The sequence below is a fragment of the Peromyscus maniculatus genome, chromosome 18 (genome assembly GCF_049852395.1).
Source record: "Peromyscus maniculatus bairdii isolate BWxNUB_F1_BW_parent chromosome 18, HU_Pman_BW_mat_3.1, whole genome shotgun sequence".
NCBI lineage: Eukaryota > Metazoa > Chordata > Mammalia > Rodentia > Cricetidae > Peromyscus > Peromyscus maniculatus.
In genome coordinates this window covers 15,645,742-15,662,139 of record NC_134869.1, presented here as the reverse complement: position 1 = coordinate 15,662,139, position 16,398 = coordinate 15,645,742, and the positions used below count along the sequence as shown (strand labels likewise).

At 40.5% G+C, this 16,398-nt stretch overlaps 1 protein-coding gene across 10 annotated transcripts in view; it reads right to left on the bottom strand.

The window, feature by feature from the left end:
• Anks1b (ankyrin repeat and sterile alpha motif domain containing 1B) overlaps positions 1-16,398 on the bottom strand; it is a 1,025,752-nt gene that overhangs the window by 577,677 nt on the left and 431,677 nt on the right. For all 10 annotated transcript variants that reach the window (XM_076554619.1, XM_076554611.1, XM_076554613.1 and 7 more), the window contains exon 12: positions 5,462-5,642. In XM_076554619.1, coding sequence (XP_076410734.1) covers positions 5,462-5,642 — 181 coding nt within the window. The remainder of the gene's footprint in view (positions 1-5,461; positions 5,643-16,398) is intronic.

The window sequence follows — 16,398 nt, the reverse complement described above, 5'->3', positions numbered from 1 at the left end:
TGATGTGCACAGTGTGCACACATGTAGAGCAGAGGCAATGCCACATGTCTTCTATCCTCACCTTCCACCTTATTTGACCAGATTCTTCTATGGAGACCATTGTTCTCCAGTTGATGAGACTGACTGGCCAAGCTCCAGGGATCTGTCTGTCTCTGCTTCCTACCCAGAACTGGGGTTACAGATGTTCATGACCGCACCCAGGTTTCAGGTGTGTGCTGGGGATCCATATGTGGATCCTCATGCTCCTGAAGAAGGAACGTTACTGTCATCTACATGACCCCCCCCCATTCTTTCCTTTTTAATATCTTATTTCACCTGACTCCAGAATACAATGCCCACTAGGTGCTCCCCTGGCCAAGGATGCTGGCTCCTTCGCTGTCCCCTTTGTTGGTGCTGACTTTTGTCCCATCCTCCACGCTGTTCAGTTTTGGTCCTCCTCACCTACACACACTCCACATCATCCATATCCATTGTTCTCAACATGTGGGTCTCGGCCCCTTTGGGAGTGGATCAACCCATTCGCAGGGTTCCATATCAGCTATCCTGCATGTCAGATGTTTACACTATGATTTATTACAGTTGCAAAATTACAGTTATGAAGTATCAACAGAAATAATGTCATGGTTGGGGGTCACCACAACATGAAGAACTGTATTAAAGGGTCACAGTGTTAAGAAGGTTGAGAATCACTGGTCTAGATGATGATGGTCACATTTCCATCTTTACCTTGGTCCTTCAGCTGCCTACTCAGCACATCCTTCCAAAGATCTAATAGACAGCTAGAGCTAAAATTAACTCCTGACATTCAACTTGCTCACCAAATCTACTCCTTCCCAGATTCTTAGATCGCAGAAGAGGGCAAACCTATCCTTAGAGATGTTCCAGACATTTTAGCGGCATCCTTACTTCTTCTTTTTCTCACAAGGCCACGTTTACTTCTCCATGACCTCCTGTTGCATTTACCTTAACAACACGTCCAAAGGGCTTCTGTGCCCCTCTGCCCCCCTGCTTTATCTTTGGTCTCAGTAGTTTTGGTCCCCACTCTCCTTATTCAATGTTGCACTGTCCTCCTTTGGAATTCATGGTCCTTTCTCAGTACAGAGGGATCCTCATAGGACAGATGTTAGATCAGGTGACTCTTCACTCCCAGTAAGAAAATCTTTAAAGGAAACGGCCAATTGGGCTTTAAATGACCTAAGCCTACCTCCTTACCTGCAGGCATCCCCACTTCAAGAAATGCATCTGCTTAAGCTGGAAAATGTGACTCCTTCTTTGAACTCATCCTTCACCTTTGCACATCAGTCAGTTAGCGCCCCCACTCCAAGTTTGTTCTTTCCATTTCTGCACGTATTATTCATCCATTGGTAGCTGCCCTTCACTGATGCCAACTTCTCCCCTCAGCCATGCTCACCCCAAGTCCACTTCCTGCACATTAACACTAATCTCTCTAGTTAAACGCAATTTTGTCCCTAAGATTCCCACATGTACTGCCAAAGCTTTTCTCTTTTTCAGCCTTGTTTGATGATTTCTAAATTGAAGCTTTAATCACAGCCCAGGCTGCTTTGAAATGGCTGTCTCTCAAAATCAATCTGTTGGTTCACCTAGAGTTTTGCAGCCAGCCTTTAGAGATCTATTAGCTTATTGGGGGATATTCGATTACAGTGTGAACCCCAAATTAGCATTTGCTTTTAATTTTAATTAAATAAATTTAACCTTGGGTCAGGAGGCTGAGTTAGCAACTAGTTGACAGAAAGTAATCATAGAGCATCCAAAAGCACCTGGAAGAGGTAGAGAGATGCCCCAGAAGTAATATGGAGGGGTTTTGATTTGCATGGCTTTTTTTGTTTTTGCTGAGGGGAAAGACAGTCCTTTTTAGGAGATGCTGGTAAGGAGAGAGGGTTGGCTAGTTGCTACTCAGCATCTCTGAACTACCCCAACCTTTGAATCTCGAGTCTTATTTAGAAACAGAATGATAGAGATTTAGTTAACGCTACCTTTCATGGCGGCGGCAGCAGGGCCAGTGCCTGCAGGAACAGAATTCCTGCCAGGCTGCAGCCAGAGCGGCCAGGTTGCTTCCAGAGAAGCAGGCCAGTAACTACAGAGGTGCAATCGTTAGTGAAATAACAGTAGATTAAGGCACAGCCACTGTGCCCAAGATAAAGCAACATTAGCTCTTGTTCTATTAAATGTCACTTTTGTCAAGATTAATGTTTTGTACAATCATTTATAAAATGAACTGCACATGTACAGTTAATTAAATTATATTTCAAAGTCAAGAAAAGGCTACAAAAGACTCCTCTGCATTTTAAAAAAAAATTGTAGATTTCAAGTAATAATATTAAAAGGAAAGTTAAAAACTGAAAATATTAAAGACTATTAGTTTCCATAGTTTCCAAAATATATTAACCCGCATATCAACACAGATACTCAAGAAAGCAATCTTGTTTTCCCTTTTCAAAGGAGCAAACTGAAGATGGAAAAGAGATTTGATAGAAAATACTGAGCAGATCCAGGATGGAACACACTATACACGACACTTGAGAATGTCTGCAGGGGAACGTCCTTAAGTCCAAAGTGTAATAAATTCATTGTATCCCAGAAGGTAATAAACTACTACTTCCTTAACCAGACCCCCTCCCCAAAAAAAAAATCTATCTTAAAAATTTTCAAGTTTCACTTTTTAATTTAAAGCAAATCGACATTGTCTTTCCACATTATTACAAAGTACTAGTTCACTACAAAGTTTGTGGTAAACTGTAGAGGTGAGTACTGTAGTGGACCATGGAAGTGAGTACTGTGTTGAGCCGTGGACATGAGCACTGTGGCAAGCCGTGGAGGTGAGTACTGTAGTGCTAGTTCACTACAATGGCTGCAGTGAGTTGTGGAGGTGAGTATTGCAGTATTGCATTATAAAGTCACAGCAACACTACTGGAACCCTTTCAACAACTAAAGGTTATGTTTCAGCTCAGCTGAAGGTCAGACCGGAAAGCATCCTAAGGCTACAATTGCTCTGCACATTTTGGATGACGTAGTAAATGAGAGTTCTCACCCTCTCCCCTTGGGGGTCAGGGGTTAGATTCTATACCCACAACTCTGGTTTTTAATGAGAAAAAAAAACACAAACAAGCAAAATCTTCACCAACCTCAAAAGATAATTGAAAAAAGTGAATCCTTAAAAACATTTTGTCCTTGAAATAAAATAAAGCTGATAAAGATTTTCCTTAAGGCAAGTATAGCAATATTTGCCACCTCTCCCACTGGGGGCTTTAAAATCTGGAACTGAGTATCAAGTAAGTTCTGGTTGAATAGTAATTATATATGCCCAGAGTCCTTTCCAGGGCTCACATGCCATTTCTCTTTAGAAGGCACATCCCACTTTCTCATCCTATAAATTGTTCTGTTATACAGAAAACAGTATATACTCAGTTGAATGAATGTGAGGTCTAAGTAGAAAAAAGAGAGGTATGAGACTATCATACTTCCTGCTACTACAATGAACAGTTACTACTATTTATTGGGCACTAACTCAGCAGTTGATAGGGCATTATGCTAATCGCTGCTTTATAAGCATGTTACACTATTGGCTAAGGAAATCTAATTAGTTCCTTGTTCTTTATAGAGAAGAAAAGCTGTAGCACCAAAAGCCGAGCTTGTCTCATAATTAGCAATCAATTTCGGCAGCCTGACTTCAGGGCTTACCATGGGCCAGACCCATCTCCTGCACTGTGCATTCTAGAAAGAAGGGAGAAGACAGTAGCTAAGCCAAAAGGCCATCAGCATCATCTTACATACAGATAAGACCATAGAAGGAAGAAAAGAGAAAGATCTGATAGAAGTGACTAGAGCCAGTCAGGTGTGGTGCTACACACCCCAAGTCCCAGCACGTAGGGAGCTAAGGTAGGACCATGAGTGTGAGGCTAGCCTGGGCTCCCCAAATATCACCAAAGTGAATGTAGTGATGGAGAAAGCAGTTGGGAACAGGGACACTGGCACCAGGTTTGAATGTCCCATTTGGATGCGTGGTTGGTCTGTGTGTCTGAATTTCCTTCACTGTAGAGACTACTTCTCAACCCGTATGCCCATCAAAAGGTCATGAGGAGTTGACATAAGGAAAATACCCAAAACACTGTCTGACAGAGCACCAAGTATTTGCTTTTTATTATTATAGGAACTGTTTTAAAAAAACAAACTTTTTTTTGCTTCTTTCTTACCATGATTCCCATCACAGTAAGAACTTCTACTCAAGATAGTACAATCTGAAGCTTACATGAAGAAGTAGGTACAAGTCAAAAGCCTAAATATACTCCAAACCATCAACATTAGTAGACAGAGTCTGCAGGTGGAAGGAACCGGAATGCCAAAGACCCTTTGCTGCCGATGCCCAGCACAGAAGGCCTGGGTGAGCATGTTAAAGGTCAAATTCAAGAGCGAGCTGGGAACCAGGTGACAGCTGGCTCCATTGGCCATGGCAAGGACCAGAATCCTTTGGCACACCTTAAACACAGCAATGGTGTGCTTTGATTTCCATTTTATAAATATCTCTCTGGCTGCCATGAAAGGTTGGATTATGATGTCTCTAGAGTCTTACCACGTGGCACCTCAGAGGAAATAATTCTTTGGCTGTATATTTTTTTAGAATGTTTGTGCTGGTGCTTTTAATAGTAGTGTCAGTTAAAAGACTTAAACATGTACATATATATGCATATATCTATGTGCAGAGAGTTTGAACAGATACATGTTCAAACTAATGGATCACCTATACTGACTGCTATACTCTACGATTCTAAAATGAATGTTAATAATATCTACCAAGTTAAACTCTTTGGACAAAAGCAAATGAATATTGTGTTTGCTGTGACATAGACAGAGGAGGAAGACACTGTTCGAGTCCTAGTCCTGGATGTCCCTCAGTCTTACCAGTTAGCTTAGCTCATTCTTCTCCAAAGGATATAAATACCACAAATCTGATTGGATAGAACCAGAATGCTTTCCCTGGTGGGTGGTACTACTTCTCCTTCGACCCCTCCTTTCCAAGTTCACTTGGGTCTAAACAGGTGACATGTATCTTAGCAACAGTGTCCAACTCAGTCTTACCAGATATCCTTGATATGGGTTCTCCAGTCTCAAAGCAGCTATCAACAGGCCCATGTGCTGATTAGCTGATGAAACTGGCAGAGCCGTGAATGGAAATGGAAGAAAAAAAGCATTTCTAGGTCCTTGGTTGTTTTACAACCATAATACTATTAAATTGTTATATTAATGTAAACACTTGAAAAGACCTCTATCACATTAAGAACAATATTATGCCCATGCCATGATAAAAATATCAATACCCTATACTGCTGCTCATATGATGTGAACCAGAAATAAAGTTTGTAAGAAGATTGCTCTTAGTCACCAGAGCTCTTAACGACTCTGTTGAAGCTCAAAAGCACACCTGTATAAGATGAACTGTTTTACCTGTGTGTTCAGCTCCCTCGTTCTTGACTTCTGTGGTTCCCACAGAAGAGGTGGGTGGGCTAACTGGAGGGCTAGACGGAAAGCTGGTACACCCTGCAGATGTGCTGATTTCAAAGTATTCTTGGTTATGATTCATTCGTTGGAAATCCAGAGAAGACACAATAGATGTCCGTTGTTTTGGCTAAAATAAGCAAGATGACAAGAATATTAATACAATCATACTTGCCTTTAACCCTCCCTCACTGTCTGAGTAACTCAAGGAAGAAAAAGTGTATTTCATTCACACATCCATGAAACCGTTTACCAACAAAAGCAGTGAGGGCAGGAACACAAACAGGGCAGGAACCTGGAGGCAGGAGCTGATGCAGAGGACATGGAGAGGGGCTGCTTACCGGCTTGCTCAGTCTGCTTTCTTATAGGACCCAGGTGCACCAGCCCAGGGATGAGCCCACCCACCATGGGCTGGGCCCTCTCTCATCAATTTCTAACTAAGAAAATGCCCTACAGACTTGCCTACAGCCCAATCTTATAGGGGAGTTTTCTCAATCGAGTCTCCCTCCTCTCTGAGGACCCTAGTTTGTGTCTAGTTGACATAAAACTAGCCAGCACAGAGCAGCACAAAGAAACACCAATCAGTTGATGATAGCAAAAAGTTGTATAATTAAAACTATTATGGCACAGTTGATATACTACTTCAGGCCATTTGATTTCCACAGACGATCACAAAAATCAAATACAGAGCATTGTTCTTAATAATCAATTTTGAAAGTTACAACTTTAAGTCACCTTTCCTTCCACTAACAGTCATTAAACATCTGTCATTCACTAGACCCTGAGGATACAGAGTCTAATATCAAAAGTTCCCTTCAACGTTGAAGTATAATTAAGGCAGTTCCATTTTTTGATTCTTTATATAGTCCAAGGATTTGGTGACATTAGATATTATCCCCAAGTACCATATGCTGGAATTAAATCATGAGAATTAAGTAAAGTTATATGGGACATTTTCTAGGATCTAAGAATCTACTTGGTATTTGTAGTGAACTTTGATTTTCTTTCTTAAGGATTTTAATTAATCCCCAAATAGCAAGAAAAGTCAATTTAAACATAAAAGTTAAAATCATGGAGCAATTGCAGATATAATCTATGCTCTCCATCGGTCACAGATTACTCCCTGTAGGAACCTTCTGGGTTTTTTCTATAACAGTATTAATCATTTTCCCATTCTTCCTGCCCACTAGAGCTTAGTGCATTGTACTTAAGAAAAAGTGTATTCCTTTGGCCCTCAGATCTATGTACATTTTCCAAAACCCAATAAAAGTTTTACTTTTTACGATTCTCATTTATATAAGTGAAATATTCTTTCTTGTAATAAATAATAGGAGAGTAAATGTAACTTTTATGCAATAAAGTTTATCATCCATTCACTTTCTTCATAGTACAATAACCTTTGGTTTAGTAGTGCTTTCATTTCTCCAAAATGTTTGGATCACTACCTTACAGAAACTCAAATACCGTGTCTCTTCTACGTCACCACGTGTTATTTTTAAAGTAGATGTCTAAAAATATATAGAGGGCACAAAGTGATCACAATATGCTTTAGTCTTTCATAATTTTGTTATTTTTAAAAAAGCTTGAGAGGCGCAATATTGTTGTATGGGAGCACGCAAGTCATTTATTATTATGGCACAACTCAGGAACAGAATTCAGATTAGTACCCACACAAGATTCAGTTGCTTTTGAAGTATGAAAGATGAGGATTTAATGTCAGGCTTGGTTTCTCATGAAATGTCTGCCCTTGGGGCTACTGAATCTCTGTTTCACATCCAATGTCCTTTCCACTGTGCTCTGTGGCAGCCATTAAGGAGGCACAAGCTATTACAGGAGCACTAACAGAAACAGATATGTCCATCAGTCAAGACTGTGCATTGTGTTTTGTATTGTGGGGGTTTTTTCATCTTTATATACAGGCAATGGACTGCTTTCTCACTAATGTTCCTTCCCATGAGCCTTCTAAAGGTCAAGACTGATGATGTATATGATCTCCATCTAAATGTTTCTTAAATGTATGTTTCTAAACCTCGGCTGCCCACAATTCTAATTGCATTAAAACACAAGTTGTTATGTAATTATGAAGATAAATAGGCTAATTTTGCTGCATTAATTCATCCTACAAATATTGCTGAGTGTACACTTAATTGCAGACAACAGGGCAAGTATTGTAATAGCAATAAAAAAGTGACATTATAGCTCTTCAGTGGGAGGAGAAATGATGTATGGGCTAAGAGGCAGTACAGTATACAAAGGAGCTGCAGGAAGGGAACACAAAAGTCAGGGAATCCACTGGTGGATTTCTATCATAGGGAGGGTCCGAAAAAAGCACCCCGCCAGCTGACTCACAACCGAGCGGAATCTTGAGGAAGCAGAGTTGGAAGACACATGGGCACACAACATATGCACATGCACATGCACACACACAAAGATAGAAAGCAAGGTCAAAGGTCAGCAAGGTTCATGCTGACTGTGATACAAAGTATATGAAAGTCATGTCGTGTTCAGGAAATGAAATAATGGAAACTCTAGATGTCCAGACATAAAGGACTTACTTTGCCACACAAAGGATTTTGGTCTTTATGAAAATATTTTAAGGAACTACACTGACAAAGAAGAGTGATTTGGGATTATAATATTTTAGTAAACTTGTTTTAGTACTTAAACAATGATTGGAGCTGGGCAATTCCAACCGGGACATCGAAGGCTCGTGCAGTATAAAAATGTTGGTGATGGGATTGGGGACAGTGTGTTTTCAGAAGACTGTAATGGAGCTAACTTTTTAGGACTTGGCATATGATAGGCTGTGACAGTTGATTTTGGATTGGAAGCCTCCAGTGACAGATTTCTCAGTTGGGTGAATGTCAGCAGACAAGTTATTCTGTGGGAAAGACAAATATTTAACCATCTACACCAGAAGTACATGAGATGCATACTTGTACGCCTGAGTTACCCAAGGCAGACTACTCAAGACATGTTCATACTCATACAACTCTATATGATATCTCTTGTTGTTTATTTGAGCCAGGAACTATGATCTCACTCTGAAAACGTAGCTCCAGAGGAAGAATATTGAGACTAGAAGACAGAGTGAAAGAAACTCTGAAGGGAAACCACTGAGCAGAGACCATCTGACCTCAGTCTCACCTACATTCTCCGAAATGACTATGGACCATATTGTTAGATAACATAAGACACAAGGAAGAGGTAGTGATTGCCCAAAGCTTCCTGAGCAGGGGAAGCAATGAACATGAAGATTATTTGTTAGTAATGCTTTGAGATTGGAGTCAACTCACAATGGCATCATGACCTATGGTCCAAATTAGGCTGTCTTCCTGTTTCTGTGACACCACTCCATTTATTCACTCATTGTTCATGACTGATGTCATGTCACATTGGGGACACTGAATAATTACACTACCAATAATACTTAAATATTTGCTGCCTGACCCTTTGGAGAAAACACTTGGCGACCCACATTCAAATAAAGCATTTCAGACATGCACTGCTTTAGTGTGCAATACAACCATAGCCACATTAAGCACGCACATCTTCACCTATGTGGTTTGAGTCTTATGGACTATGTGAGCAACTGCCAATTGGTAGAAGTAAGCCTAGTATCTAGACAATATGTTTGCAGTGAAGAAAGGTGACGCAACTCTCCTTGGGTTTTATGAAAAATTGAAAGCAAACCCCCTTCATGCTAGGCCAAGGGGATCCTGGGAGAGTTTGTCAGATAAGCATCCCTTAACTATCCCACAATGCAATGGCTGAGAGAGTACAAACGATTCACTTAAGATTATACTTAGAAGAAATCTGAAGACACAGGAACAGTGCCTCAAAATGCAGAGAACCAAAGCTCTTGTAGTGAAAAGAATATGTCTATGGAAACTGAAATTACAGCAATGAGAATAAACAATAGAGACTGTAGTGATAATAGAATTGGCGACTGAGAACACGGACTTAAATTTTAATATGAGTCTGTTCTAATTTCTTATCTACACAAATGGAATGTTGCTAAGCTTCTAGGTAAAATGAAAAGTTTTTGCAAGTTCCGCGAACTTACGGATGAAACCTGCCAAGTGTCCATGTATCAACTGAACTGTGTCCACTGGGGCACCTCTTCTGTATGGCATTTCTCTTCCCGATGGTCTAGCACCCACACCTCCTGTTTTTCAAACACGTATTTACTTATAAGACTCACAATATTACATCCCAGGGGCCGAGTTCAGCCTGCTGATATCTGTAACGCCTAGGAGCTAAAACTGTTTTTCACCTTTTTAATAGTTGAAAAAAAAAAACTCACAGAAGTTTTTGCTGACGTGAAAACTGTCACAAAGCACAAACAGCTTTATTGAATGTGGCCATGTCCGATCATTAGTGTACCACCCATGGCTAATTTCTGTTATAATAGCAGAGTGAGTGGTTGCCACAGAGACTGTAGGACCACAAAGGCTGCATTATCTTATTTTATTTTACTTTCTTGTCTTTTACAGAGAAAGTCTGTGGCCCCTGTAAAAGAGTTATTTGAAAGAATGTCACTGAGCAGATAAAATAGAAAACACTGGGATGACTGTGGGGATGTTGGATTTGCTGTGTGGCATTGTTGGAGCCAGCACAACATAAAAAAAGTGGACCCCTTATTCCAAAAGCAGATGAACAAGAATCCCCCTGTGGTGGGTAGCCATTCCAGCTTTGATCTGGAAGTTCCAGCCCCCATTGAGGCTTCGGTAACTGTCACGCCTACAAGGTGGGGCCAAGAGAGGACCCTGAAGACCTGAGATCTGGATGTGCCAGCTCTCTTGATTCCTGGACCCTGGATGCTGGAGGTAGACTGAACAGAGAACACCGCCGGACTGTGCTATGCCTTTCCTAGACCCTGCAACCTATCCCTTCACTTGTAAGTTACGCCACTAAATAAACCTCCCTTTTAACTACGTGGAGTGGCCTTAGTAATTTCACCAATATCCACCACCACCCCCCAAAAAAAACATTGTCCATGGTCTCTCACTACCGGGTGCTTTTTATCTGTCACTCCAGGTCTCGGTCCCTTAAGCATGGAGCCTCTCACAACATGTGGGTTGGACCCTTCCTGGCACACAGGGGCTGCAGTTATTAGGGTGGGTGGGTGCAGCAGGCTTAGGAGGGAATTGGTCAAGAATCACACCCTGTAAGTTGATGCAACAGAAAGGCAGGATGATAGCTGAGTGACTCAAAGCCAAAGCATAAGCTCTGTTACCCCCCCAGACCTCACTGGCAAAACAAAGTCAGACACAAAAACATTGTTTAGAGCAAAAAGCACTAAGTCCAAGCACAGGGTACACCTGAAAGCTGGGCCCAGTGTGATTCACTTGGTATACAGCAATGAAGCCAGGCCGCTCTCGGCCAAGAACTGCTCAAAGGGACTGACATGTGAATGTGCTATTATCACGGGCAGGGTGATGTGTATTTGTTATACTTATTTTTGATTATCTTCTCCAGTCAGAACCTATTGTAGGAATACTGTGGTACATAAAGATGTAAGTGAAATATATTCTGATACAACATCTGGAAGGGTATGCCATTATGGTAGACCACAAGGATGGGATCCACTTAAGACTAAAATGAGAAAGAATCCCTGATACTTCCTTCCAAACTTTCCCAACGCTTCAAAGATCCATTTTATGTTTCCTCTATGATCTTCGAATTATTTAAACTAATGGGCATTTGAAAAAGCCTCTTACTTACATTTAAGTGGATTCTAAATCATCTAAAATTGCCTAATTCGATTATAAGGGGTTTAAGACACCATCCTCACCAAATGTCAAGCAGATCTAGAGGGACACACCAGTGTCAGTATAAAAAGTGGCACCAGCAAAAGTCAATGGTAGTATTAAATAAATTAGCCAGGTGAAGCCATGGTTCAGAATGAGTTCTCCGGGAAGACTGCTGAGTATCAGAAAATTAGCACTAATGTGACACTGATAGAGTCCCATGAAGATGACAAGCTTTCCAGACGCCTACCCACTGGCACGGTGTCTCAAAACGATGAGGTGTTTTCATACGTGCTTATTTGAAAAAGGTTAAATGGTGAGAAATGAACAGCCAGAGTAATTGTTTGGAGGGCTTTCATCAACCTGGCACATTCTGAGTCTACAGGACGTGGTAAGTGGGATTTAATTACAAATATTTTCCCTAAGTGACAGCCTGATATACCAGTATCCTGATTTCTGCACTAACGTGAAATGTCAATTTATCATAGGATACATTTCTGAACATAGACTGGGTTTATGTGTTGGTGTCCTTATCTATATTCTTACTCCTTTGCTAATTGGGCACTCCCCTATGATGCTGTAGCTTTATGTCTTTCTTATTTCTTAAGTCCTTTATAAGTGGCTATGTTGGGTCTTGCTCAGCCTTGTAATTTTATAGTCTGAGCACTGAAAAAACTTTATTTACTCTACTTCTATTAGTCTGTTCAACAAATTAACCATCAGCTATGTGCTAAACCCTGTTCCAAGCTCTTAAAATAAATCAGAGGACCAAAAAGAATAGAAATGAATTTTAGGCATTTGAAATGTGAAATATGTGTTGGCTTTAACTTTTTAATGCCCCTCCCAAGTATTTTTTTAAATAGCCCATTCTTACAAATACTGCCAAAGGTGTAAAAAAGGAATCCCTACACACTGTTGAGTGGGAAAGTATACAGCCACCAGGGGTATCAGCGTGCAGGGCCCTTTTGGATACTCAGTCAAAGGAATGTTAGCCAAAATATACTAGCAATACCTGAATTCCTATTTTTATTGAGACACAAACAACCAGTAGCCAAGTTATGGGTTGACCTCAGGTGTGCATCCACAGATAAAGAAAATATGGCATGAATATAGTTTTTTTTCAGCCTTAAAGAAGAACAAAGTATATTATCTCCAAGAAAATGGATGCCACAGAGAAAAACGGTGAAGTGACTCCAACTCAGAAGGACAAATGTCACATATTTTCTTTTCTATGCAGACTCTAGATGTGAGCCTAGCATAATCATCACCAGAGAGGTTTCATCCAGCAATGGGAGAAGAAGCAGAGACCCACAGCCAAACATTGGGTGGAGCTCAGGGAATCCTGCAGAAGAGGGGGAGGAAGGATTGCAGGAGCCAGAGGGGTCAAAACACCACAAAAACAGCCCATGGAAACAACCAATCAGGGCTCATAGGGTCACACACAGACTGAACTGACAATCAGGGAGCCTGCATAGACCTGACCTATGTATATGTATATATGCTCTGCATATATGTTGTGGTCGTGTAGCTTAGTGGTCCTGTGGGACTCCTAACAGTAGGAATAGGGGCTGTCTCTGACTCTTTTGCATGCTCTAGGAACTCCTTTTCCTCCTACTAGATTGCCTTATCCAGCCTTAATGTGAGGGGATGTGCCTAGTTCTATTATAACTTGACATAGCATATTTGGTTGATACCCCTGGGAAGCCTGTCCTTTTCTGAAGGGAAAGGAGGAAGAGTGGATCTTAGGGAGAGGGGGTTGGGGGGAGGGGCTGGGAGGAAAGGAGGGAGGAGAAACCACGGTTGGGATGCAATATATGAGAGAAGAATAAATTCAAAAAAAATTAAGAAATTAATTAAAAAATTAATTCTGGGGGTGGGGGGAAGAATGTAGATGTCTATCATTCTTGAGTGGCTATTTTTGATCACCAGGGTACGGCACCATTTCTCTCTCCTGCTGCTGCAATTCACTCCTTGGGGGCTTCATAGACTCCTTTAGCACCTAGGCAGTCACTGGTACCTGTGGGACAAACTGTGAAACCCATTGCTCCATACACAAGGTGCTGATGTTCTTAGTTGCTCAGGCCTCTTCTCGCTGGCTTTGATAATGGATGCCCTCAAGGCTTTCATCAGGACTCTAATATCGAGCTCCTTTCTCCTGTGATGGCCTCCCTTTGTCCCTTCTGTTGGACTGTGGATTTCTCCCTTTGGTTTTGTCTAAATCTAACGATATTGGTTTTTGAGAATATCCCACAGTAACGTGGCGGTTTTCACCACCTCTGTAGTTTTTTTCTTAGGTTTGATTAATTTGCCACTTTACTTGCATGTAAGGAGGAAGAAAAGGAAATAACTGGTCCACTCATCTTAGGATTCTCGGTGAACTTGCTCTTTCTTCCTCCTCGCAATTCCCTGCCTCTGTCTCCACCAGGGATCAAACATAGGCCTCGCACATGCCTAGCAAGTGCTCTACGCTGAACTGCATTTCCAGCCCTCTACTGAGCATTCTGAGAACAGTAGAGAAAAGAGGTTTGAAGAAGACCAACAATGCCTTTGAAAAAGATGCATGAAAACTAAAACCATCTTTCTTTTCAATAAGATAGCATTTTCCCATTAGATGCTGGGTGGTGTGTGTGTGTGTGTGTGTGTGTGTGTGTGTGTGTGTGTGTGTGGTGTGCCTGTGCACACAAATATGGTTGTATGTGTGTTATAGTGTACATGTGGAGGTTAAGAAACCACCTCTATGTGGGCCCTCACCTTCTGCCTGGCTTGTGATTATCCACCATGTAGGCTCATTGGCCCTCAAGCTTCCAGGGACTCCCCTGTCCCCACTTTCCATTTCCTTAGCCCCAGGACTGCAGATACTCACAATGTGTTTGGCTTTTACATGGGCTCTGAAAATTGAACTTGTCTTTAATCTTGCACAGCAAGTGATTTAACCAATAAGCCATCTCCTCAGCCCTTATAAATTGAATTCCTGTATTCACTAGATATATTATTAAGAGTAGGGCAGAAAAAATTAAGAATTTTATTCATTTCTGGTTTTCATCTCTTTGATTTATTATATTTGTGTATAGAGACAGTTAGCTACGAATTAACATATATTCTCATCTTTTATTAAAAGAGATTATAAAACTACTAGCATATCCCCTTATATTTAGCATACATAAGCATGAGCATAAAGTTTTAAGAACAAAGAATATGTGATGTATGTTTCTTTTTATGAGCTTGCACTGGAATGATATATACATACATGAAAGATTAAGTTTTAGACTTTAGTTTCAGTCAGTCAAAGTGTTAGGTGGTTCCGGATTCAGTGTAGCTATTGAGGAAGAAGAAAGCATTTGGAGGAGTTCACCTCATAAAAGCAGCTCTACCCACAGGAAAACACTCATAACTATCTTGCAAACATTATTTTAATTAAGTATTTTAAATATTCACACATTAATATTTCAAGGATGTTCATGTCAAATTCAATGTCCTAGATTAAAAATAAGTATGGCCAGTTTTATTTCCCAGTTTGTTTTTAAAAATAAATTTTTAAATGATTTGGTTCATTTTAAGAACAGCAGGAAGGTAATTATGCAACTGATTATAGAAGATATGTTCTGAGCAACCAAAATAGGAAGTACATATCACTGTGTGGGAGAAAGGAACTTTTACACATAAATGTGCACAGTGCTTTATAAAAAAAATAACAGCCTAGCATTTAAATTAAGATGTATATTTTTGAAGAACTGTAAATTCAGATGTAATTCTAATACGTAATTAGAAAGGAGCTTGTGTGACCTTTTCCTGGTTTCCCCAGTGGTAGCATCTGACCAAACTCGTCTACCTAACAACTGGGATCAAGAAACCACAGATTTCTATCTTCACCAGGATTCCTTTTGCACCTTTTATAGCCACACTTCCCTCCTGCCTCTCCTCCTCCTCAGCTCCAGGAAACACAAATCTGTTCCATAATCTTCAGATTCATCATGTCAAGAACGTTACATAAATAGTCCCATCCAGTGTGTAGCCTATGGGAATAGGCTCTTCTCAGTTGAGACTGGTCCAAGCTCTTGTGCATTTCCATAGCTAGCACCTTTATTTGCTGGGTAACATCAGGGCTATACATGGTTAACTCTTCACAACTGTGTGGTGACTGGGTTGTTCCAGGTCCAGCTGTTAGTTAATGATGACACTACATACATCTTATGTGCAGGTTTTGGTGTAGGAGTATTTTCATTTGGCTGGTATAAATTCCCAAGGCCACACATTCTGGGATGTAGAGTGGTTACATGTTTTACAAAAATACCAAACGCTTTTTTTTTCCAGAATGATGTTCCTATCTTTCTTTTTAATAGCAACATGGGAGTTTCTCTAGCATTTTATTGGCTGTGGTGGTGTCTCACAGAAGCTTTAGTTTGCATTACCCTAATGAATAATGATGCTGGACATCTCATGTGCTTCTCAGCTATATATTTGCTACAGTAAAAGGCCCCTTAATTTTTGGGGGGTATATTATAATTTTTGCTTTGTTTTAAGGGTTCTTTATATATTCTAGATATTGGTTCTTTTTCAGATAAGTAGCCTGTCCTTCAGCCTTCATAACAGTATTTCCCACAGGGCAAGAGGTTTTCATTTTGATGAAGCATACAGATCAATATTTCTTTCTAGGGGCCATGTCTTTGGTGTTAACTATAAGACTTTGCTAGATTTAGATCTTAAAGCTTTGGATGGTCTATATTTTCCAAAAAAAATTTACAGTTTTACATGTTACATGTACTAGCTACTAGCTCCTTCATCAGCTTGAGTTATTGTCACATAAGTTGTGAGATTGAAGTCAGGCTTTTTAATGTCCAGTTATTCCTGCTCTGGACACTTAACCTTCTGCTACATTCGAGCCTTTGAAATTGAGTATATTAGAGGAGCTATTTGGAGTTTCTGTTTTGTTCCAATGAGCAACACATATGTCCTTTTACTAATAATGCATTCTTGTCTTAAATGATGCAGCTATGAGACAATCCTGGCACTGGTGGACTTAGCCACCTACACCTACACCATTGTTACCTTTCAGAAATGTCTTAACTTTCTTAGTTCCTTTACATTTCTATACAAATGAAGATTTGCCCCCATTAAACAACTAAGGCTGAAATT